The sequence below is a fragment of the Chaetodon trifascialis genome, chromosome 1 (assembly GCF_039877785.1).
Source record: "Chaetodon trifascialis isolate fChaTrf1 chromosome 1, fChaTrf1.hap1, whole genome shotgun sequence".
Classification (NCBI taxonomy): Eukaryota; Metazoa; Chordata; class Actinopteri; order Chaetodontiformes; family Chaetodontidae; genus Chaetodon; species Chaetodon trifascialis.
This window is the reverse complement of record NC_092056.1, coordinates 18,035,759-18,062,048: the sequence shown is the minus strand read 5'-3', so window position 1 is coordinate 18,062,048 and position 26,290 is coordinate 18,035,759. Positions and strand designations below refer to the sequence as shown.

Sequence of the window (26,290 nt, the reverse complement as noted above, 5' to 3'; positions counted from 1 at the left end):
ACCCAGTCAAACAGCTTTGTAGCGCATTGTTCCAGCTAACTGACTGATCATCCTGACACACCAACATATTAACACACATACACACAGAGCAAAGTTACACATACGCACACACATCCCGACGTACTAATGATGGTTCTAAATGTCAGCCACACCAGACCATGTTTTCCTCATTTATCACTGTTACTTCTTTTGCTTGTGTATGTGTGTGCATATAAATCTCTGTGTGTATGTGCCTGTCAGTTGGTGTGTGTGTGTGTGCGTGTGTGCGCGCGCGCGCGCGTGTGTGTGTGTGTGTGTGTGTGTGTGTGTGTGTGTGTGTGTGAGTTCTTGCATTCTTATTTTTGTGAGGACCACGTTGGTTTTACCACCAGACAAAAGTGAAGGACAAACCCTGCTTATTACTAAGTTGTGAATGTAAATCCGAGCAGTTAAATGTATGTTTGTGAGTGTCTGTTTCTCGATTGTCTGCAATTTTGTCAAAATAAGGAAAGAATAAGGAAAAAAAAAAAAAACTATGTGTGTCTTCAGATGAGAAGGTTAGGCTGTTTTTAGCATTAATATTCATTTTGAAATCATTATGGGTGTGTGTGTGTGTGTGTGTGTGTGTGTGTGTGTGTGTGTGTGTGTGTTATTGTTTGTCCCAGGAGAAACATTGCCTTTGGCAACTTCCAATCAGATCATGCTGCGGTTCAATGCTAAGAGTGGCCAGTCAGCTCGAGGCTTTCATTTTGTCTACCAAGGTAACTCTCATTCTGTTTGTGTCGCTCTCTCTCTCACATACACACACTTTACACAATAAGTTGCATTCAATTCAAGTTCATAATGAAAATCTCTCCACTGACAGCTGTATTTCTGTTTTTTCTCGCCTTCTTCTTCTCATATTTTTAATTTACTGTCATCGTTGTAGCTGTGCCTCGCACCAGTGACAGTCAGTGCAGTTCAGTGCCAGAGCCTCGGTACGGCAGGCGCATCGGTTCAGAGTTCTCGGCTGGCTCTGTGGTCCGGTTTGAGTGCAGTCCAGGGTATCTGCTGAAAGGATCCAGTGCTATCCGGTGCCAGGCTGTGCCAGGTGCCCTCGCTCAGTGGAATGCAACAACGCCAACCTGTATAGGTAAGGCTAACGGACCATGACATGCACAGATAATGTAACCAGCAAACATACGCATTTCCCAAGGAAAGGAAGAAAGGAATCAGTCATTGCTGCGAACCATCCAGCACTGTGAGGGCTGGGACTTTGACATTAATTCTAACAAACTAAATGTGTGCCTGCGTGAAATCTCTCTCTGCTGAGAGCAAGTCTTTTGCAAACAGCTTCAACTGTCACCTCAGTTTATACCATAAATAATGTTTGTTATCATATTTTCTCTCTCTGGCTCCCTGTAGTGCTAATTTGAACACCATATTGTCTCTGGGTATGCAGAGCCATATTCCAACAACCTGTCCTATCTGTTAGCTATTTAGTTAATAAACTTTGCCAAGAAATCCATATTTTATGCCTTCCTTCTAGTTCCCTGCAGTGGCAATTTGACTGAGCGTCGCGGCACAATTCTGTCTCCTGGCTTTCCCGAGCCCTACCCAAACAGTCTCAACTGTCTGTGGAGGATCCATGTCAGTGAAGGGGCTGGGATACAGGTACACATATACACTTAGAGAGAAATATAGAATGTATGAACACTAACTATGGAAGATGCACATCAACTCGGATTCCATTGTGTTCGTTTATTTTCATTGTTTGCATTTTAGATCCAAGTAATGACATTTGCCACTGAGCACAACTGGGACTCTCTGGAGATCTACGATGGAGGAGACATGACAGCTCCTAAATTAGGGTCATTTTCTGGTATGACAATATGTTCACACACACACACACACACACAAACTTGTGCACAGACACCCATGGACACGAACACTCAAGAGATCTATGATGGATGAGATATGACAGCTCCTAAACTATAGATATACACACACACATGCACATGCGCATGGATTGACAGACACAAACCCACACACGCACAAGATCTATGATGAATTGGATATGACAGGTCTTAAACTATAGAAACACACAAATATGACACACACTGGAGATCTATGATGGATGAGTTGTAATACCAGAAAACATGATGTATATCTTAAATAAATAATAAACGTTTTTAAGACGGAGAATTCTTCCGATTTCCAGGCAGTCAGTGAAAGGGAGAGAAGTCAGGAGGAAGGGAGGGAGGGGAAGAGTTTCACCACAAGGTTGAGGGAAGGATGGAGGAAAGAGGGAGAGAAAGAAGACAGGGTGGGATAAAGAGTGATCTAACCTTTTACAATTTCCCAGCGGAGTTTCCCTTGTGACCTGCCCCAAGCACATACCTGTCATACACCTATCACACATAAAACATGCCGCCCACAGGGCGATATGCACACGCACACACACACACACACACACACACACACACAAATGACTGTGCCCTTCTCAAGAAGGCACACCGGGGAGCTGCCCACTGTAACCACAGTGATCTGGTGTCGGCCCGGAGCAGCTTCACTGGGGCAGATAAGGATTGCTTCACATAAGGACACTAAAATGCTAGCTGTCCATGGAGGGCGAGGGGTCGTTCACCCTCTCTACACATAATTTCCCACATGGTCTCAGGATTTAAACAAGACTTATGGTCAAAGTCTTGCTGAAAAAACATTAAATTTCTTCCTGTTTGCCCTGTGTTGTGCTGCATAAACACTCATGCCATTTTTTTTAGATAAGTTCATTGGTATTTTTATCATTTGGTAAACATTTACCTGCAAAACTCATCCACTCATCGTGCCGTATGTTTATGTCCATCTTTTACAGGAACCACTGCTCCCGCCCTCCTAAACTCAACGTCCAATCAGCTCCTTCTGCACTTTCAGAGTGACATCAGTGTGGTGGCAGCAGGTTTTCACCTAGAATACAAGAGTGAGTTCAAGCTTTTAACATAGATAGATAGATAGATAGATAGATAGATAGATAGATAGATAGATAGATAGATAGATAGATAGATAGATAGATAGATAGATAGATAGATAGATAGATAAAAGAACAAATGAATGAATAAATATTGGGTGCCTTCTCACCAGAAACCACAAATGCATACAAACCCACGGACACACACATACACTTCAGCACACACACGCTCTCACACATCATTGCAGCCAAAACTTCAACATCAAATAACAAGAGTCAGTGACCTGAACTGGTACTGCCTGAAAGTATACACACATGCTGAGACCCACATTTGAGCACACACACAGAACACACACCTGGAAGGGCATAAACAGAAACACATAGTCTCAGCCACATACATACACATGCACAAGTGCTTTTGCTTGTGTCATACAGGCACATAGTAAGCCCAAAAAGGCGCACACACACACACACACACAAATATGTAGACAGACAAAGGTATAGACACGGATATTAACATCATGCACTTAAACACATGCACACCTGTCAGGGCATGGTTGTGTTTTTCAGTCCTTTGTAGTTGTTTTAGCTTAGAATCACTTCCACATCAATGAACATGTCCCCTTTTGTGAGTGTGTGCAAGTGTAGTAGTGTGTGATTGCTCGTGCATTTGTGTGTGTGTGTCCGTGTATGTGTAGGTGAGTACAAATATTTGTGGCTCAATGGCTCGTGTGGTCTTTTTGTTGGCTGCATGTGTCGGCATGCCATCATAAGGAATGAAAACCCTGAAGAATTGTCTCATTTGTGGGCAGTTCATTGTGTCTGTTTCTATGTTTTTGTTTCATGGTATTTCTGCCTTTGGTCACTGTGATGATTTTATTGCAGCTTTTATTACCAGATGTGCCTGATCTACACTTGACACTTATATTTGAAATGGGTCCCCTCCTGTACAGTATTCTGAATAATCCACAGATAAAATTTGTACTCAGTATGGGTCAAGCCACTCTTCTATTCTTATGTTTTAGCATTTATTTTGCCCAACCTGCAACACATATATTATTGAGTTGGGAGCAGTGCCGTTGGTACTCTTTTGGGGAATTTCGGCTTTTCTTCCTCACGATGTCTCCTAGCTTCCATGGGAGGAGGATTTTGGGTTGAACTGTGCTGGTAGGTTTTGATTAGAGGTCCTCATGGGCGCTCTCAGTTCTTCATAACCAGCTTGAGTCAGGCTGGGCCCAAGTTACATCCAGTCTAATCAGGTTGTGTCTTTGGTGTGTGACTGTATGTTGTAGCTGAGTGGATCCGAGCATACTTGATATCAGCTCTGATCATACGGTGATTCATAATCATAACAGGACAAAAATAGGGCTGTGAAATGCAGGAAAGCCAAACAAATGACATGTTTTGCTACATTTTTTGACCACGGCTGGTTCTTGATTTGTGGTGCATCATGGTGTCCTCTATCTCTCGCTGTTTGGGTCTGCTCGGTCAGGTCTGCATCCTGCATCAGATTGGATTTCTCTCTGTGGTTTTTTTTTGCTAGCCCTTGTGTTTGTGTAGCTCAGCCTTGATGATGGTGACCTCTGCCTTTTCACCTTTTCACTCTGACAGAACAAGCTGTAAAGCAGTACAGGACAGGAGAGAGGTGGAAAGAAGGGCAGCCCAAAAGGGAGATATAGATTATGTCAGGACAGGGAAAGGCAGAGAGATGAAGAGTCTCTTTTCTTTTGTCTATATTATAAAGAATAATCACGTCCTGCTGGTGTAGCTGCCTTTTTCTATGATTCAGTGTTTGCTATCTTGTGGCAGAACCAATACAATACATGCAGTTTCATAATGTTAATCAGCAGCATGCAGGCTATTTGCTGTTATCACAGGAACCAAGTCTGAGTCCAGCATGCTGAGCATTGAAGTTTGTCCAAGATCACCTTCAAAAACTATATCATCCATTACACCACCACGAGAGCTATTGCAGGACTCAGATGGTCACTCTTGCTTATCTCAAAATGAGTGCCAACACTTTAATCTGTAGCCGAATTTGCTCCAAGTATGCCTCAGAGGTTCTTTACAGGAGGTCTTAATACAAAGTAGGTTGCTTTTAACTTTTTCCGTTGTGAAGACCTTTCAAACTACTGGTGATAAGAACACAAACACCAAAATGATTATTTGCCCTCAGATGATTGTTTATTCTGATCCCGCTTGTAAACGCGTTTAGTACTACCCAAAAACGTCTTACGATACATTTTTTCCTGGAATAGTGGGATTATCTGGAACTGCTGGTCTGTGTTGCGCACTGATTTCTCACTGTGCTGTCTTCTGTGTTCCACTGTGTTTCCAGTAGAAACAGGGAAAACAAGCCACAGTGAAACTGTGCTTGTGCTGCTCGGAGTTCTCCTTGTCGGTTTGCAGTGATGTGGTCAAAATCATCTGCTAGGGACACGTGAATGGTGATGATGTTCTCATCATTTTAAGCTGACCGAAGGGACTTTCCTTGAAAGGGCAGAGCGAGACATCTCTCTTGCTTTTCTTTCCTCAAGTAAACTAAAACAGAAGTATAGTAAATGCAGTCAGTTAGACTTAAATGCTGACACTGTCTAGTTGTAGTCTAGTGGCCCTAGTGGGGTGGTTTGTGGTGCTGTCAGCATTTTAGAGAGCATCGCTGCTCTGTCATAACCAGGGAAAAGAGGGAGCAGTTTGCTAGCACAGAGAGAGAGAGAGAGAGAGAGAGAGAGAGAGAGAGAGAGAGAGAGAGAGAGAGAGAGAGAGAGATGGTCAGCCAAATGGAATAGTTTCATTGATCAGTTGTCCTGACAGCCTGCTGATGCTCTGCCTATACGCTGTGTGTGCATGCATGTGTGTATCTGAGAGTTACAGTCTCATGCAGCTATTTCACTTACGCTCCATCCCTCTCTGCAAGCAAACACTGATGTAGAAGTCAGGCACAAACACACTCAAAAATGGCAGACACTGGGGCTTGGCCACCTTCATATGTGTGTGCATGCGTGTGTGTGTGTTTGTGAGCTCGGTGGGATCACATCCTTTTGCTGGTAGGAAAGTAGATAATGAACCAGCAAGACCAGACACGCACACGCACGCACGCGCACACACACACACACACACACACACACACACACACACACACACACACACACAAACATTCACTCCTCTCTCTCCCCTTCTTTTACTCTCTATCCCTCTTCCACCCCTGTGTTGCCATGGTAACTGCTCTAGGGCAGTCTCCTGCGGAAGTTTCCAATTGAAACACACAAGCAGACCCAAATACTCACACACACACACACACACACACACACATATGCACACACACGAAGGCACAGATACACCCCTACTGATGCTGTTTGATAAAGGGCTGGCTGCTGTCAAACTTATTACGGATGTGTTTAACCTTTATTGTGTTGGGAATACACAACCAAAGTCATTATGTCTCCTTCACATATTTAAAGCACATTTCAGAGGCTGCCGTCATCGCCAACGACGTACAAGCTTTTTTATTGTACTTGCTGTCAATTCAGAAATAGACTCTTGGATGTTAAAACAAACATTAAGAGCATTTCTAAATTAATCTGCCATATTAGGTCTTCGTCAAGTGAATTTAAATATTGTAATTTCCTCCTATGTGTTGAAAGACTTTAAAGGGACTGCGCACCCCAGAATCAGAAATAACTTTTTTCCTCTTACTTGTGCTATTTATCTGTCAGGATTGTTTCACTGTGAATTGAATCTACTGTCATTTTAGTACAGAATAAAATTATTTTAGTTGGCCATCATAAGTTTGAGAAAAAAGGTAAAGGAAGCGATGAATGTTTAGCCATCTAAAACTTAAAGAAGTGATAATCGTGCCACATTTCTTGTATTTTGTGTGTGCTCTGAGGAAATGCCTTCAGTCAGAGGCTAAGGAATGCTTACATGGATAAAATAAATAATTTTAATGACATAGTTCATTGTGTTTCTGTTCTTTTCCCCCTCTTTTTTTGTTTTTTTTTAAAGCTGTTGGTCTTACCACCTGTCCAGAGCCAATGATCCCTGCCAATGGCATTAAAACAGGGGACAGATATATGGTCAATGAGGTGGTAGCATTCAGCTGTGAACTCGGGTACACATTACAGGTAATGAACACAGCCATACAAACTGACCAGTAAACAAACGATTGGTTGATAAAAACATAGCTTTAGATATTGATTGCACTACTGGTTCTCACGTAATGTGGATGGATAAACTGCCGTGTGTGACAATTAGCATGCATGCAGTAAAAGTAAGTTTCCACACTGGCTACTGAATCCCACATGTTTACTTTAATGAAATACACACCAAAAATATTGTATTGAGATTGCACAGTTTTCTAGATTTTTGTTTTTACTGTTTCATTTAAAGAGTAGAGGAACTTAATTGATGAAACTGTGCCATCATTGCTTAGAGTGTCATTTTCTTGAATCGATCCTACTGTATTATCACTTTCAGGGCCACTCACACATTTCCTGCATGCCTGGGACTGTGCGTCGATGGAACTACCCACCTCCTCTTTGCATAGGTAAAATACACACACACACACACGCACGCACGCACGCACGCACACACACGCACGCACGCACACACACACACACACACACACACACACACACACAAACAGAAACACAGTGATCTACGTATGATTGATCCAAAGGGGAGAAAAAATGTTCTGCAGGTGTGAGGTTCACATTCAACTAGGCCTACACAGCATAACACACAGTGGAATGCATAAAAGCATCTGTTTATGTAAGTCATTGATTACATGTCACTTTGTAATCTGGCAGTGGAATATTTTTTTAAAACGAGACTGCATCTACACACAGTGACTTGCTACAGGAATATTAATTGGGCATCAAATAAGTAAAGATAGTAATCGCAAAATGAGAACATGTAGTTGTCAGATTTGTGGAAGAAAGTAACTTCTTGACTGGCACAGGGTCAGTGCTCTGCAGGATCAATATACCTGCTGGGCACAAACAGAATTTTGTACTTTGTGCTGTGAGCCAAGTCTTCCTAACTATTGCAATAGTGGAAAGGAACCTTGATTACATTGATGTTTGTGTTTGGGCATGAAAAATTCAGTCCTAGGCGAAAACTTGTAGCTGGTCTGGGAAGCCAGTTCCAGTTAAAGTCAACCTTGACATGTCAGGACTAACTAAACTCAGCCCTGCCACAGCTCCTTTCAGTATGTGTCAAATCCAGCATTTCTAATTTCAGTCAGAAAAATCTGAAATAACATGTGTCAATAGAGGAAGGCGTCATGAAAATGTGCCATAAGAATTGAAATGTATGTCTGTCACCCCATTGGTTATATAGGATTTACAGAAATTCAGCACACATAGTCCAAGCCCAGCTGAAACAGGTTTCATAGATGTACTCATTTCATATTTAATTAACAATACATATGTGAACCTAATGGCCTGGCTGTGAAATGTATTTTGTTGACAACCTTGATTCCAAAAAAGCTGGGACGCTGTGTGGAGGTAAATGAAAACACTATCGACCCTATCGCCTGTTACCAGTGAACGTGTTTACCAGTGGAATGTTCCAAACAGGTGTTTTTGGAGCGCTCTGGAGTTTATGGCAAAGCTATTGTATTGAATTGCAATAGATTGTACAGGTGTGCCTAATAAAGTGGCCACTGAGTGTAAATATAAAAACTACAAATCTCCCGCCAGTTCAAGCCCAGTTGTTGCTGCCTGAGGCTGTATTTTAGAGCACTTTTGTTTTTTTACTGTGGTGCAACCTTCTTTCTGTTGAAGCAAACAGGGTAAAGATGATCTCCACCGTACGCTGCTCATGTGTTTCCTCTTTTAACAATGTGTTTTCTGTGCCTGTGTTGTCAGCTCGTTGCGGCGGGGTGTTGTCTGAGATGAGTGGTGTCATCCTTAGTCCAGGTTTCCCCGGCAACTACCCAGGCAACCTGGACTGCACCTGGCAAATCAGCCTGCCAACTGGATATGGTAAGTATTATGGGATGGAATAGCATTCCTAAAAAGATTCTGTCACTTTCAGTACATCTGTTGGTAAGTTGGGAAACACAGACCTTGTTCTTTAGCACTGAATCTGCAGCGGTAACACATGGTTAATTGAAGGCTTCACCACATGTTTAATTGGAGGCTGACACATGGTGTGTGCTCTTTAATGACGACAGTAACTGATGGTTTGAATAGGACACAGTTTTTATCTTTTTGTGTGGTCGGCGTACAAATCCCTGTGTATAATGATAGCTAGTTCTTACTTGATATGATATTAGAAATTATAATTGTATAATTGTATAAACTAGATTCAAGCCAGCTTTGTTAACACGGTCTCAGACCACAAAACTTGCTTCACTGCTTCTATCTTTGGTGCAAGCTATCAAAATATAAAAATAATAATATGCCAGTTCCAGATGAAGCTATGATAATAAAAATAGATATGAAAGGGAAATGAAAATGTAGAGTAAAATAAACTTAGTGAATTTGGTCTCTCTGCATATGACATGTCTCTATGTTGTATACACACTCTGAAAAAATGTAAAATCTCACTAATTCTCAGATCCATGAAATTTAGAGACACATTCCTTGTATGTGTACATATACTTTCCCAATAAAGCTGATTCTGATTATTTTCTGTGTTTGTATTCTAGGAGCCCATATTCAGTTCCAGAACTTCTCTTCTGAAGACAACCATGACTTCCTGGAGGTCAGGGCTGGACCACAGCACAGCTCTGCTCTTATTGGACAGTTTACTGGCTCGCAGATCCCACCAACTTTGCTGAGCACGACCCACCTGACAATCATCCACTTCTACAGTGACCACTCAGAGAACAGGCCGGGCTTCAAACTGAACTATCAAGGTGAGACTATCAGTGTCACCTGTGATTTTAGGCCAGTTAAGACTTGTTTTTCTATGACTGCACACTGTTCTGTGACTGCAGACTGAAAGGGCCACAAACCCTGAGGTGTTACTGCAGGCTCTTCCAGTTGAAATCTGAAAGGACACTGAGGGGACATACCTATATTCAAACTCCCCCTACTTTTAAATTTTTCCAGATTTGGGGTAGGCAACACAAGAAAGTTGCTTCAGTAATTTAGAAAAAAAGGTCTCTTCAAATGTTCTGTGTAAATTAACATCCAAACCTAGATGCCAAATTACAAAGCCTTCCCAACTCTAAGAAATGAAGGACAGGTTGAAAAAACATATTGCTATGAGGTTTTGAGCTTTGATCCGTGGATGAGTCATGCTAAAGACTTAAAAAACCTTATGGCTTTCCTCTCATCGTTAAAAGCGATGGATTGTTGGTAAGCCCCTGTGAGAGACTGGCATCTTGTCCAGCAGGCTTTACTTGTAGCCCTAAGTGCTTCACTTCAAAGACACAAGAGATGCACTGTGGGCCTATATGCCAACAGAACTAGAACAAGGCTCACCAACTTACACATAAGCAAACCCACATTCACATGCATATAATCATTTTCCCCTGATTTGCAATGGCCAAGTCCCCTAACACTGCAGTCCTTTTCACTGCTAACTCCCACTGTTGGAATGTGGATCTTCTGGACATTGTTTCCTCACATGAAGTGGCACCAGATGCCATTTTTCAAGTGACAGCAGATATTCAGTGGGAGGATGCAATACACACAGAGATTCATGTTGCTACCCTCAGTTGTGTTGAATGAATCCAGCTGGTAGTGCTGTCACAGGGGTGCATGCTTTCACCCCTGACCCACACAATGATACCACCTCATGCTCTGTATTCAAGGCCAAGGAGATGAAGTGTGCACATTCACAAAGCCTCAGTGGGATAAGTGCTGGGTGGCAACAAAATCAGTGTCAATGCAACAGAAAAGTACCCACACAATAACGCTTCGATCCAAATGAATTGAAAGCTTAAGGCTCCTTCTTGGTTGTAGTCTCACAGCTGCAAGTGCTACCACTACCACATTTTCCACATTTTCTCTAGTTCCTCTTTCAGCCCGTGGTATTTCTGTATCCTCTTATGTTCCTTCCCCTTGATGCTGCTTTCACATGGGACTTCCACATCTGTCACCACTTGTTTTTCTGTTCCTTCTTCATTTCCACAATGTCCAGTTAGTTTTGTCAATATTTGTTTACCTGTCGGGATCTAAAAGTCCCACAGGGTCTGAGTTCTGACGTTCTTAAGCTTCCTTTGTGGCATCTCCCATCTGGACTTGGGACTGTCTAGCCCATACTTGTCTGCAACACAGTGTTCCTGTGCACATCATGTGTCTGGATTGTGTTGGATGCAGTTCCCTCCTACATTTTAGGTCCTGCTACAACCAGCACAGACTGTCTCTGAGACCAAGTTGCCCAATCTGCTCCTCAGCTGCCGTCTAGTGCTGCAGACCCTGTTTGCTTTGACCTGGTACTGAGTGCTGTCTTTCACTCTCAACGTTTTTAGCAAACTTGTTTTCTAGAGTCACTCGCCTCTGTGGTCTGTCAATGGCATGTCTAATGAGGAGGTTTGGCTTGCCATGACACTCACGCAGAGTGAAATGTGCCCTAAATAGACGTTTGATGGTGATACTTCATCAAGCTAGCGCTGGTGTGCGATGCATAAATGTTCCAGATGACTGAGTAGGACATAAGATCTATGTTGCAATCACTGTTGCGCTTACAACTGGTAGCCTCTGTGGGTCACAGATTTTTTTTATACCCCTTCCAGTCCATTAGCTGTAATATGGTTTCAATACAATGAATCACAGTTGCCATTTATAGTCACATTTTGGGATTTGGGAGGCAGACATAAAAGGGTACTGTGAACGACTACATGGCAGAACACAGAGGGTCAAATGTACAGCTGCATTGTATTTATCAATCTTTGAGTAAGAGCATCAGTTTCATTTTCTTGAAATCTAAAAACAGGTAAATCTGAGTGTTTCCACACTGGTGGTCATTTTTCTTCATCTCTCTTTAGCCTATCAACTTCAGAACTGCCAGGACCCTTTTCCCTTCCCCAACGGTGACATCATCAACAGTGACTACAGCGCTGGCCAGTCAATAACTTTTCAGTGCTACCCTGGTTACGTTTTGATCGGACACCCGGTGCTAACATGCCTGCACGGGACCAACCGCAAGTGGAACCACCCGTTTCCACGCTGTGAAGGTAAGAACAATTTAATTTCAACTTCTGTGGATTGATGTTGTAAAAATGTCCACTCATAACAGCCCCTTTCTGTGTTGGCATTGTTGAGTTGTTACACATGTTTTGTTATCACTTTTACCCAGAAAGTCTCCATCCCTCACGTACCAATTGTAATTTAAAATCTAGACATTTATAAAATGTTGTTTCCTAATTGAATTTCTGTAAATTTAATCCCGTGTTTCATTGGTATCACAAGGCAGTGGTGAGAGCAGTTAAGTAGAAAGTAAATACTCCTGTGTCACTTACTTTCATTTACTCCATACATCAGGAGCACCATCATTGATCTTATTACTACCGCTGCTACGACTGCTGCTTCTACTTGTACTACTGCAAATAATGATGATAATTTTATCCCTCGCTGTCTGCAGTTCAGCACTTCTTCCTCTGATCCTTGCCGGTCCGGCATATTATAAGAAAATGACAAATTTGCCAAAAGATAATCTTATAACTCTGCTTTTTACAGCTCCTTGTGGCTATAATGTCACGGCTGAAAATGGGACCATCTATTCACCTCAGTACCCCAATGAATACCCCAACTCCCAAGACTGTAGCTGGCTCATCACTGTTCCCCACGGACACGGAGTTTATATCAACTTTACCTTATTGCAGACAGAGCCTGTCACTGATTACATCGCTGTCTGGTGAGTCTGGGTGCACAGACTTGAACGTACGTGCACACACACGCTCTCATACACACACAAATGCATAAGTTCCTATTCAATGTTGCCCTTTATCCTGGGACTGATTGCATCACTGACAGGTAAGTTTTGAATGCACTTATAGCCTGTCTCCTCGCTGCACTCTAATAAGATGGTGAAGTTGTATCAACTTTTACCTCTATTTTTTAGTTAATCTCCTTCTGTCTCTTTCACACACACCCACATTCACTCACACAGACATTTTGGGATATACTTTATTGGTCATAACCTTATCCCTGACATTTCTGTTCATTACATTGTTTATTTAAAAGGTATATATCAATATGTATCCACTGTCTGAGCACATACACAAAGCCATATGTATCTGTGTGTGGCATGGTTGATACACAGGGATCACAGCTCCAAAGCTCCTAATACATACACGCATACGTACTCTGTGCTCTGCATACGCTACACATACACCGCTGCAGTAATAATGGGATTCAGTGTGGAGGTAAGACTGTAATATAGGGAGCGTTAGAGTAATGCATTTACAATGGGACCACTGACCAATTCAATCTAACTCAGCACCATGGCCATACGCAGACCCTGAGAGGGCTCAGGAACTCTGGCAGTAATGATGAGATTCAGTGGGGAGTGGGAAATGTAATGAAAGGAGTGGTGGAACCAGGTTCGCAAATCCAACGGGACTCAGCTGGATCTGACAAGCTTGGGTCAGTCCAAAAGAAATTTCTCACTTAATAGTGTCAGTCAGCACTGTGTTTTCTGTCAAAAATAGTTTTGGACTGAATTTTTGAGGAAGAAAATGAAGGGTCATCATTTGGTTTGGTTTGGTTTGGTTTGGGTAGAAAATATTTGGTGTTTGGATGTGGTCAGTCCTTCATTTTCTGGCTCAAGAGTCAAGTTCCAGGGAGGGAGCAGTTGAAATGCACACAGTGGGAAAGTAATACATTCACAGTCAGTGACTGCTCGCTTTCAATCTCGCCAGCCACCAGAGCCATGGATACAGCTGTGGAGGGGAGCGGCATTGGGCTGTTTTGCAGTTGCAAATTGATTTTGGTGATTCATGTGTTTTTGGTCCATTTCATGTGGAACAAAATTATAAAGTCACATTCATAGACTGTAGGGCACCAAAAGACATCTGTAAGGTGAGATTGGTGCATACACAATGGACTGTTGTGCCACTCAGTCTAGCCATATCTCCAACACATGAATATGTTTGGGGATGACGAGCGGCTGACACTGAAAAGAGGAGTGCTTTTCTCAGACCCAGTAGGATACCATCTACCTTCCAGAGCCCTGGATGGATTTAGAGTGGGTGAGCCAAAGGTCTACTGCGTCTGCATTACAGCTGTGTAAATAGCAGAGTATTGAAAGCCACATCAGTACACCCTTTATATTTGGTTAAAAAGAACAACTCATTTCAATACTGTAGATTTTACTGACATTAATAACTGCAGACATTCTCCAATTTACTATTTCTTTTGCTTTACTCCAGAGAGTTGTACTCATGTCAGCTCATGGGAAACTTCCATAATTGTCTTCCAGTTGTTGTCAGTCAGATCAAAGGTCATTGCATCAGTGTCTCTGGCCACCTTTCTATTTAACGGTGAAGCGTTCACGGCTCATCTGTGCTTTAACTGATCTTCTATTCTAGCTCATATCCTTGTGGTGTGAGTGTTTTTTGGTGAGTCTCTGGGTCCTTTTGTTTTGCAACACAGCAATGAATGTGCTTTTCATGAGGATGGTTGGAGCATTGTAAGAGGTACAATTGGTGTACAGCGAATTAATGGCCTACATTTAGATTATGAACACAGGCTCTTCTGAAACAGCCTTCTGAAACCTTTTAATGGCAGAGTTAGCATTTGGATTACTTTCAATTATGTGCATCAGCGACGAACTGTTAATAAAACAGGGTAAGTGACATTATCTCATTGTACTCATAAGAGCTTAAGAATGAGGCCACTGCTTTTTTAGGGTTTGGGCATGTGACTGTTTGGATATGTGAATTCAGTTGGACTGAATGGGAGGAGACACGATATGCCCTGTGTGAGCTGCTAGGCTAATAAGAAATTGATTGGGAGCATAATTTCAATTAAATATGGGACTTGTAATGGTTAACTTTAATAGTTGGATCCCAAAATGAGTCACATTGGATTTGTGGACCAAAGAAGGCCTTTTATTAATGAACATGAAATTTGCAGAGGAAAGCCATCAGCCAAAATTTCACATAGTTACTGTCTATATAAAAAGTGTTTTATGCATGCTACAAATGGTGAGCAGTGAGCGTAAGATGACATAAAGTGGCTGAGCATTGAATTTGTGCAATGGCATCAGTAAGAGCTGACTCTTGCAATCATCAGTCATATTCAGGCAAGACAGTGAGGTAGTTTTTACGATCTGAGGCGCCTCCAGCCCTTCCCAGCCTTTTCTGATCATTCATTGTACTGTTGCTGTCAGTGGTTTTGCTGATTTCCTCCATCACCAGCCTCCTCATGCTCTGGTTTCTCATCAATCAAACTTGCAAGGGATGTCTTTTGCCTTGTGCATTATTCTGTCCTGTACAATCTATATCTCAGTGATGTGTGTCGGCTGGTTTCTGCCCTGTATGCCCCTGGGGTTTATGTGACGGCAGGCTGCATCCAGATGTCAGGGAATGAAGCCAAACTGTCTCTATGGTCTACCACCAGTTGTGTTTGGCTTATTGCCTAATATCACTGAACCATTTCTAACAGTGGGCTGTGGATCTAAGATGGGAGCAACACAGTGGTTTATGATGCTGTGCACTCGCTCACATTTGACAAAATCAAATACAGTTTTTTTAAAGCATTGTTTAACAATGGTGAAAATATTATGGGTGCTATCCGCGCTTTTATATATTATTTAATCTATGCCAAGGCTGGGTGTCTGAGGAAGAAAAAAAAACAGTGGAGAAATTGTGAGAGTATATTGAGAAATTCATTGTTTATTTCACTCAGCGAGAAAATGCTGCATCGTCATACGAGCTGAGAAAATTACAGCACTCATCTATAATGCAGCCTTTCAGAACAGGAAGAGATAACATTTAAGATACATCACAAATTTTAATATCTAGTCTTATTTCACAGGATTGTTGTTATACCAGTGTGCTGTCTCGTCTAACTCTTCCACAGGGTCATTGTACATCTCCAGCACAAAGACATCAGTTTACATTTAAGAGGCTTCTGTGGGGCATCCACTGTTCTCTCAGCCTCCATCAGTCTGTTAATGTATTCTTCCCAATCACACCCATTCCTCAGCCACACACGTGTCCCTCCCCTGTAGTAGACAGAGTTGATAGACAGTGCTAAATATTCATGAATCAAACTTATTTTTAAACTTCATTTCTAGAGGCTCACTTAAAGTGTGTGGGAGAATATCTCATTCGCTCCGTGTTGTTTGAGCAGGTGTTGAGATTCACACCAGCAGCTTTTCAGTCAGAACCACTTTAGTTAAAGAGTGTTTATTAATACTGCATAAATTGCATTTGGTGGTGTGGCTCACGTGGAACGGCTATAAGCAGGGAGAGCAGCAGCAAAGACCCCACAGGGAGCAGAACAAAGAAAGCATCAATGACAACAGAAATGACAAGTCAGATATAGCATAAAAGGTGGAGCTGGGTTTTAAATGTCTTGCAGAGGAAGCAGCGAGGGTATCAGGCTAGGAGAGCTTAAATAGGGCGCCCCGTGATATACACCAATAGAGTGCGAAGTGGGGAATCACCTGCTGATGTGGACTGGTTTGAGATCAGCTGAGCCATCGGTAAATAAAGCTAGAATACGAATTGAGCTCGACCTCTGTGGCCTGCTTCAGCTAGCGCTATGCTTCATTTTTATTCTCAAACCAGCATCTACGTCTTGAAGGTATTGACTTCATTAAATGGCTGTCACGGGAGCACATTATTGAGGGAAAGGTCACGAAGCTAAGTTCTCTCTGTGCTGTTGGGGAATTTCTGCACTTCTTAGAAATAAGCTTAAATTATATATACAGCCTCCCAAATACATGTTTTAATAAGTTCAATTGTATATGTTTTTGGGCTGAGAAAAATATTCTTTTTGGATTTGTGTGTTTTTCTGTAAGTAGAAATGGAGCCACAAAATCCTCGGTTTTGATTTAAATGACCCAAATAGTACATTCTGATTCTCCAAATGAGCTCCAACACCTTCGGAAGACCTTGAATTATTGAGGAGCCAAGAGATCCCAGGCACTCTTCATGAATTAAAATTTTAAAACCCTTGTTTAATCCAATGGCATGTTCATTAAAAACCTAAAACTGGGCATTTAGGAACTTTAGAAAATGTAACCTTTCAACAACATTCAATATTTAATGAGTGAAGTTAAGCCTTTAATCCTTGGGCTTTGTTCAATGAACTTGTTTGAAATGGGTGAAAAAAGCAAAGGAATAAAAACTGAAATATTTTTTCGACTGTTTAAAATGAACAAGCATGCAGACTTACCAGTTATGTGTTTTATTTTATTATCAAAGGCTGCTTTTGGTCCCTCTTCCTCCCTGTAATTAAATCTGTTGAAATTAGACCAAATTGTCGCAAGCAAATCTAAAACCTGCTTTTCATAAGAAGTTCATCCCTAGCCTGACCCCTCTAGAGCCACGGCAGACATATAGTTTAATCGGTATGACTTTAATAATCAAATCACACCTGAATGCAGCCATCTAAGTTTTTAATCACTTTTATAGATTTCCACTACAAGGAATCTGAAGGGCCAGTTTTAGATGATAATTGCAGATTTGTAATAAAACATATTTTTAGGTGAGGTTTTGCATGCAGATCAGTGAAAAATTGAAAAATCTATAAATGTCTGCACAGAATATAGGAGAAAATACCCATTGCAAAGTGATGGAGATTGAACCTGGACAGAGACCCTGCAGGATGATTGGATGTATACAGTTACCCTAGATTACCTGTAGAGATAAAATCAATATGATGTAAAGCATCCATACATTCTCCTGAGCTATCTGCAGTGTTACATGCATCATTTATTAGTTTCATGTCATTTCTATTCACTGTAACTTGTTGTTGCTGTTGTACTTTACAGTATAACTTGCTAATTATTCCTTTAACATAACATGTTGACTGTGTTACGAACTGGTTATTGATCATCTACTCACCCCAACATGAAATCATTGTTCAGAACACAAGATATTTCGTTGCTAAGTTGGCTAACATCAGCGTTGCTCTACGAACCTTGTTCAGTAATTCACTTTTAATTCTTCAGCAGCTAATAAGCTGTCAGATTTCAAATGCAAAAGAAATGTTACTCCAAGTCATCCCACTTAACTTTAAGGCACCTTTATGTAGAATCTGTAATTGTGATAATAATAAACAGTTTGTTTGAAACCTTGTCTATTACAATATTAAAATATTATAGTATTTAGTATATCCCTGATATCCCTAAATGAACAAATCACAAACTTCTAGAATTTATTCTTTTCTAATAAAGCATAGCAGCACAAGAAAGAATCAAAATCATGTAACTTTTTATGATTTTTGCCTTGCAGAAAGATATATGATTCTAAATGATTATCATAATTATTACTAGTAATTAATTATTATATGTTACTAATTATTAATATTATTAATTATTGTTATTAATTATGTAATATTCTCTGTCTCTAATCCTTATTTTGTACACTTATTCAATTATTATTGCCTTTGCATTTTAGCACATTCTGTAGAGTATGTCATCCCCCCATTTCACTGCACATGTTGGAAATACGAGTCAGTATGTGACAGATAAATCTTTATCTCTAAACCTGTCAGTTTAAGGGCATGAAAAGTTAATTTACAGAAATAGCTAACTCTGTATCCTACATAGTCATATCTCTGTCAAATATTATGTGACTCTTGCTTTCTCTCTCTCCATCCCTCTGCTGCAATTGATTAGATGTATTGTATCCCGCTTCCACTCTCTCTCTCTCTCTCTCTCTCTCTCTCTCTCTCTCTCTCTCTCTCTCTCTCTCTCTCAGGGACGGCCCAGATACGTCCAGTCCTCAGCTCGGAGTCTTCAGTGGCAACACAGCGTTAGAGTCGGCCTACAGTACCAGCCTGAAGGTCCTGATCCGCTTTCACTCTGACTTTTCAACTGGAGGGTTCTTCATTCTCAACTTCCATGGTACAGATACACAGTCACACACACACACACACACACACACACACACACACACACACACACACACACACACACACACGAGATGCTACAGTGTGGCTTTTTTTTGTCTTTCACTCTTTTCTTTTGCTATCTTCATTACTGTGCTACTGTCCATTATTTTCAAGGATGTACGCGTTTGTATCTCTGATGGGTCCTTCTCGTGGTCTTTCAGAATAACGCTTTCACTGGTAGTGAGTGCACTCAGAGCTGTAGACTTTGTTTTGTCACTATGATACAGCCTCAGTGACAGCACTACCCCCTGTTGCTCAGTGTGTGTGTGTGTGTGTGTGTGTGTGTGTGTGTGTGTGTGTGTGTGTGTGTGTGTGTGTGTGTGTGTGTGTGTGTGTGTGTGTGTTATTTTCTCTCGCCTCAAACAACTGTTTTCGACGGACGCGTAGAAACTATGCAACTGTGTTTTTAATTAAAAGTTTAGGATATGATTTAAATGCTGCATTGTCAGTTTCTTAAGGTCAAATGTGTTTTTATTTATGGAATGGGTGAATAATTATTTGAAAAAAAAAACAAAAAACAGATCATCCATTCACCAAAAACTGCTTTTTCCCATTTTTTTCACCAAGCTGCTGTAGGAAACCAGATTTCTCCCTCAATCTGCAAGTGGAGAAATAGAAAAAATGCTCTTGAAAATGAAATCATTAATGATGCTTGTTATTGGTGGCGTATGTTTGTCATTCAAGTGAAACAATTCACTCCTGAAGTTCTTGCAGAGTTTAAAACTGTTGTTAGCTTATGGGTTAAATCATGTGGTGTGTCTCTGAGCCCACGAGGTCTCAATGAAAAGCTCTTATGTGAGATTTTCTCCTCATGTTCTCTTCGGTTTATACTGAAACTATTCTTATTGTGGTTGTCCTAGCTAATAATTGCATTTCAGTTCGCAGTGAGCAGTAAGATCACCATATAGATTTAGTATGTGAAAGCCATGAACATGCACGCTGCACAACACAGCATTTGAAGGCCTCATTTAGGGTCGGTGAACAGAGGCCAGCCTTTGCAGTTCGTGACAGTTGGGACATTCTGAGGCCTTTGTTTCTCATTTTGGTCATGTGCACTGATTTAACCACTGTGTTTTTTCGACTTGACTCAAAGGTGCCTTATTCATTTCTTTGCCCTCCTATCCAGCCTACCGTCTGAAGAAATGCCCTCCTCCCCCTGCTGTGGAGAATGCAGAGGTGATCTATGAAGATGAAGACTTCCAGATAGGTAATTATCCTGATTAGAAAAAAAGACATTTGATACAGTAAAACATTGATTGACAAAAAAGAAGCTGAAAGTATCTCCAAAAAATAATAACCAATCACCATGATAGAATAACCGACACAGCAGTTTTATTGGTACCAAGACAGCCGAAACTCCATGAAAACTTTGGCTAATTTAGCTCATTTTTCCAGTGACATTGTTTTGTAAATGTTTAAAGATTAGGAAATATTTTCAACCTTTGCTAGTTTAGTGCATCTTTAGATCAAAACGACTCACCTGACAGCACTGACAAGCTATCTGATCAGGCTTGTAGGAGGTCATTATTCCACTGATTGTAAATTACTCCACTAATGGGCCACATCTATCTGAATATAGCAGGCTAATGTTAGTCTGTCACTGTTCATTTTATTTTCTTCATTAGTGAAGCTGAGCCCAGTGTGTCTGTGATACACAGGAAGAGGCAAAAGAGAGGTGGATTCACAAAATAAAATTACAATTTTTACTTCCTCAGGTCTTCATGATAATTTAGGAATCCAAAATTTGGAGAAATTCCATGTCAGCTGTGTCTCTTTGCATCCAGTGCAGAGGAAGGTTTGGGATGTGTTTAGAGTAGTTGAGCACAAACAGGGGTAAACAGCTGACTAACATATCCCTAAACACATACAAATGTCCAATATATTTAAAAAACAGCTTCTTTTTATTCACAACTGTGTGAAGCAGTACGAGGCTTCTGGAAATCTGTTTGTGATCAATGAATAGCACTCCTGCATAAACTGCTTATTTAACCACACAGTCGTGTTTTCTTTCCCTTTTGTGTGAATTGTGTTGTTAAGCCAGGCTCAACACATGGACCAGCCTCTTTCCAACAAATGCACTATGTTGAAATATACACCAAATATGTGATCCCAAGCTTTTCAAAAACATCCATTTTGGGAGAAATAATCACTTGTCAAGTTCTCCATTTTCCCTCAGCTCTGTGTGTTGTGATTTGCTCAAAGCATCGTGCTCTTAGGTTTGGTGACCTTTTAGATCAGGAGCTGTAATTTGGAAAAAAAGGGAGACATTTCATAAAACCCGGGCAAGATGAATTTACCCTGCCAGTGGTATGCAGAGTCTAGATGCTTCTGGCAAAGTACATAATTATTACTCTGCAGAAAACTTACATTTTGAAATGTCAACATTTTATGAATTCAGAAAAGATTTTTCAATGATTAGCAGATTTTTTTCCCGACCCTGTAAAGAAATATTTTGAGTGCATTAGTTAAATTCCAGCATCATGAAAGGCCTCATGAGCCCTCAGGTTGATAGTAAAAATGAGATGAGCATTAGATAATATGTTCCTAACAGGACACAGACAATAACAACACTGACCCAGAGAGCTGTAGTACTCATCCAGAGTGAGACAACTTCAAATTATTACCACTTTCACTTAAGCACAGGAGCACCACGCCTGCACCCGTTCACAGCAAGACTGAAGTCATTCTCAGGGACAGGGCGAAGACCAGAGCTAGTTTGGGATAATCATACATCGAAGTCTCACAAGCCCTCAGAACATTGGAGTGCATGTACTGTGAATTTTACATTCACGAAACCTGGCAGAACAGAGTACCTCAGAGGCATTGCCGGCTTTGTTGTCGGTCAGTCTAATAGCCAATTATACAATCTTTGAAGAAGCTCAAGGAAAGGTTGGATATTCTTGTTTGTTCTGTTCAACAATTTTAAACTCCATGCACCATACTGTGAGCTGTATGCCATAATATGCCTCCTGAGCAGAGTTTGAAGCGTGCATTACGTCTCCCTGACAGGTGGTAGATCTCCACCCCTTTTAAGATGGCAAGCCTGTCAAACTTTGCCAGTCAAAGTGCAGCAACAAAAACCAAGTCTTAATTCTTATGGAGCTCCCTACTTACAAAATAAACATCTGAAAGACAGTTTATTTTTCAAGTCTTATTCATACAATACCCAACATTACTTTAAGTTGAACGTTGCTATAATTGTTCCCTCTGTATGCACTACCTGTAAAGGGATCCCATGCTAGGACAAATGTTTTGTAATAGATCCACAGTGTTCGTGCTATGCAAGAACGTACCTTGTACCTACCTTGTAATGGTACTGCTGGTTGAACATATAATCTGCAATGACTTCATAGAGGTTTTATTTTTTTCCCATGACAGGTGATATTGTGAAGTACCGCTGTTTGCCTGGATACACGCTGGTTGGAAAGGCAGAGCTGATGTGTAAACTCAATTCGCATTTGCTTTTTGAAGCCCCGACTCCAACATGTCAAGGTAAGGCAAGGTAACACTCAGTCGGACCCATACTCATGATATACAGTACACTGTATGTGCATGGATATGTGGAGATCTGATGGTGATGCTTTATCAAAACGAAATCGAAACGAAAGTTACACAACATGTCCTCACTAAAATCCAGCTCAGCATCATGTCCAGTGGGTTGTCACATTATTTGGAGAAATGTTAGCAAATCACTGAATGAAGTACAATGGAGCGTTTTCAGAGCAGACATTATGTCATCGCAGGAAAAGCACAGGTGAAACAAATTTTGTTAACGATGGCTCAGTTCCGTCGAGCGTCCCAGTCAGCCACGTCACAGAGCCAACAGGCGGCGGGAGCCTGGAACAAGCTCACCTACACTCTGTTGTCACAAGCCAAAAACTCTGGTTTCCCTGTCTACACTGTCAACGGAGATTCTGAATATCTTCGTCCTGGAAGGATTTTTGCAAAAGCTCCATTTTCAGTGACCTAAAAGTGTGTTTGTGTAGGGACGACAAGTAGAAAAAGCTATGTTTGGACAAATATGTGTGTATGTGTGGACTACGCAGTCATTTTTAATGTTATTACCGTTATACATTTATACCATTTCAAACCCTGAAAACATACAAAATGTCGTATCAAGGTGACTCAAAGTTTCCAAAGCCTCTTTTTTATGACAAATTAAATATCACAAATGCGTCTAGGAGAATGTCACCCTGTTGGCACTGGCAGCTTTTCATGGTCAAAAGCTTCTGGAAGCCCATTCCACTTTGTCATTTCTTTATGTAGTTCAAAGTTATTGAATATGTTTATTCAGCAGTACAGCAGTCATTATGGTGGGCGCATGGCTTTTAAGACTAAAGAGACCTCAGAGAGCAGGCACTTTATGTTTTCAGTTAGCAACATTAAAACATCAGCACTGGGAAGTGCAGCTAGCCGCTCCTGGTATCTCAATGAGACAACTGATTTGAATATCTCTTTTGAGAATTTTTTTTTTTTTTTTTGCCTGCCACAGCCGAGTGTTGAAGTGATGCTCTTTGCCATCGTGTTGGATGAACAGAGTGTCCAATCCATTATTAAGCAGGAGAAAAAGAAGCAGCATTCTGAAAAGCAGACATGCAAGCAAAGTGTTCCCCCTCACGCTTTTGAGTTCAGCTTCTTTTGTGTGAAATCCTGTTACCTGCCCGTGTGTACCATCACACAGAAGGACTCAGAGAGGCTTCCAGTGTCTCACTTGTGCTCAAGGCCATTAAATGGGCATGTTTTAAAGACAGATTCCATACATTCTGCTGAAGCACTTGCCAGTGCAAGCAAATTGTATAAAATGTTTTTGCACGTTTGTGCGGAAAATGGACAGATAATGCAGACAATGGAAGTGGGCAGATGAACAAGAATGGAGAGGTGAGTGGAGAGGGAGCAAGTCGGAAAAGAGATCTGCGAGAATTTAGAAATGTGCAAAAGGAACCTCAATAAAAGTCTTCAGTGTTTTCATCCATCTTACTGACATTTATCCATTACCCCTACAGCCCAATGTCCAGCCAATGAGGAGCGGTCTTCGTCATCAGGGGTGATACTAAGCCCCGGGTTTCCTAGCAACTACCCCAACAGCCAGACATGCTCCTGGCTGCTCCATATGATTCCAGGTGTGTCAAGGGGGGTAAACCAGTATGTGTGGGGTCACGTGTGAGGGAGCAAAATAATTGTGTGTGTTTGTGTGTTGTATAGTCAGAGACTGTCTTCAGTGTGTCATAGATTGTTATGTGTGTCAGAGCTGTGCGTGCCTGTATGTGTGTGCACGTATGTGTGTGCATTTGCTCTTTAAGAATAAATACATGCATAAAGATTTGTGCATATCTCTGCAATTGTGTGTGTGTGTGCGCATGTGTATATGTGTGTGTTATAGGGTGTGTGTTTGTGTGTGTGCGCGTGTGTGTTTTATATGATATATGTCAGATTTTTGCATGTTGTTGGAAATGATTGTGTCTCGTTTCCCAGGTTACACCATCAGTATTTATGTGGAGATGTTTCACAGCGAGAAACAGTTTGATGAACTGGAGATTTTTGATGGTATGCAAAGCTTTTACTCTCTATTTTTGCTACACTTGCATGTACACACAAACATACACACGCGCACGCACGCATGCACGCACACACTCAGACACAGCGTTAATTCATGTTTGTTTATGTAAAGTAGCACAACAGTTAATCAGATGCACAACACTTAATTCTCATTTGTGGTGTTTCCCCCCCAGGAGTTCCAAGTAGGTTGTGTAACAGTAAATATGAAAGTGTGCAGATCAGACTGTGTGTGTGTGTGTGTGTGTGTGTGTGTGTGTGTAATTTAACTTTCATTAGGTGTTTTTTATTTACATTGTATATTAAGAACTTCATAGAACTTTAGAAAGCTATATTGGGAATATTCACAGTGACAATTAAAAATGTTTTGTTAGAGCCGTTGCCAGGATCAGAACTTCTTAAAATCATTAAGTCCGTTCAGCTTAGTTTGTAAAACAGCAAACATCATAACAATCCAACAAAACACAAATGAGATCCTACTAGCTTTTCAAATATGTGATTTGTATTGGAATCCACCAGCAGGGATGAGTGTATATACTACTACTACTAACGTGTATCCCAGACAGCTTTCTTGCATCATATAAAGGAATGAAATGTCAATAGGTGTCAGCACTACAGCTGATTCAGTTTGTAAATGTTTATGTAGATGACTTAAGAAGTTTGAAAGAAATGGTAAATTTCTTATGTAGAAGTCAATGTTGCAAACGCATTCTTCAAAAAATCAAAGATGCAAGACTGGACTTTCCAAACAGGAATAGCGCAGGTGGAGGTTTTTCGCTCTATAAACCCAAGATAGAGTGAAACAATATGCTTCCGTCAGAATACATGTACAACAAGTAATTTTGGGATGCTCAGCAACTTAATGATGCTGTCACCCTCATGTGCTGCATGTCTCGGAAACAATAAAACACATTCTGACTGGAGCATATTGTTCATCTCCATCGCAGGTTTGGCTAATATTCGTCTGGGAGACTGTAAGATTATTGGGAAGTGGGAATTCACTGATATGCACATGTGAAGAAGTAATAATTTGTCCAATTTTATCCCTATGATGGTCTACCTCCCCTGCACATGCAGCTCACTGAGCTAAGTTACATACTGTTTATGCATGCATAATAAATGTATGAGGATTGAAAACATACAGTCTGCTGTGCACACGGCAGCTCTGAAGACTTCTTTGTCTGTTTCTGTAGGGTCCTCTGGACAGAGTCCTTTGCTTGTTGCCCTAAGTGGCAACCACTCGTCTCAGCTGAACTTCACATCTAAAACAAACCAGCTGTATCTCCGATGGTCCACTGACCACGCAACCAACAAGAGAGGATTTAAGATACGATACTCAGGTACATCCATTAGCTTCCATTTTCTATCATTCTGTTTGTTCTCTGTCTGTTTGACTCGGTTTGTAATCGTTATGATTAGAAGAAGAATATCAGCATGAACAAACACCAGCTAACTCTTTTTCTTTCTAAAAGCTTCAATATATGATACACATTTGTTTACTTACTGGTCAGTCTAAATCCTTTCTCTGTTCTAAGTTTTTTTTCCTGTTTCACTTCAAATTAAATGTAAATAGCATTACTTGCATGGCAGGCAGGGAAGCTTCAGGCAAACAGGGCCTAAACACATAGTACATGACATTTTCCCCATCTTGCTATGCCAATTTTGGCTGAAGTGATTTGTCTCTACTTGAATAAATAGCAGAGCCCAACACCAGCACTGCATGCATTGATGAATAAAGAGTGTAGGTACCTGAGTCATGATCCTATAAAGGACACCTCTACTT

The 26,290-nt window shown here is 41.0% G+C and overlaps 1 protein-coding gene across 2 annotated transcripts in view; it reads left to right on the top strand.

Annotated features, from left to right (window-relative positions):
• csmd1a (CUB and Sushi multiple domains 1a) overlaps positions 1-26,290 on the top strand; it is a 384,251-nt gene that overhangs the window by 313,028 nt on the left and 44,933 nt on the right. For both annotated transcript variants that reach the window (XM_070970309.1, XM_070971096.1), the window contains exons 35-51: positions 645-740; positions 908-1,111; positions 1,508-1,632; positions 1,744-1,840; positions 2,834-2,938; positions 6,932-7,050; positions 7,403-7,472; positions 8,797-8,913; positions 9,582-9,791; positions 11,871-12,059; positions 12,562-12,739; positions 18,762-18,907; positions 20,081-20,161; positions 22,333-22,446; positions 23,958-24,074; positions 24,427-24,498; positions 25,701-25,847. In XM_070970309.1, coding sequence (XP_070826410.1) covers positions 645-740; positions 908-1,111; positions 1,508-1,632; positions 1,744-1,840; positions 2,834-2,938; positions 6,932-7,050; positions 7,403-7,472; positions 8,797-8,913; positions 9,582-9,791; positions 11,871-12,059; positions 12,562-12,739; positions 18,762-18,907; positions 20,081-20,161; positions 22,333-22,446; positions 23,958-24,074; positions 24,427-24,498; positions 25,701-25,847 — 2,187 coding nt within the window. The remainder of the gene's footprint in view (positions 1-644; positions 741-907; positions 1,112-1,507; positions 1,633-1,743; positions 1,841-2,833; positions 2,939-6,931; positions 7,051-7,402; positions 7,473-8,796; positions 8,914-9,581; positions 9,792-11,870; positions 12,060-12,561; positions 12,740-18,761; positions 18,908-20,080; positions 20,162-22,332; positions 22,447-23,957; positions 24,075-24,426; positions 24,499-25,700; positions 25,848-26,290) is intronic.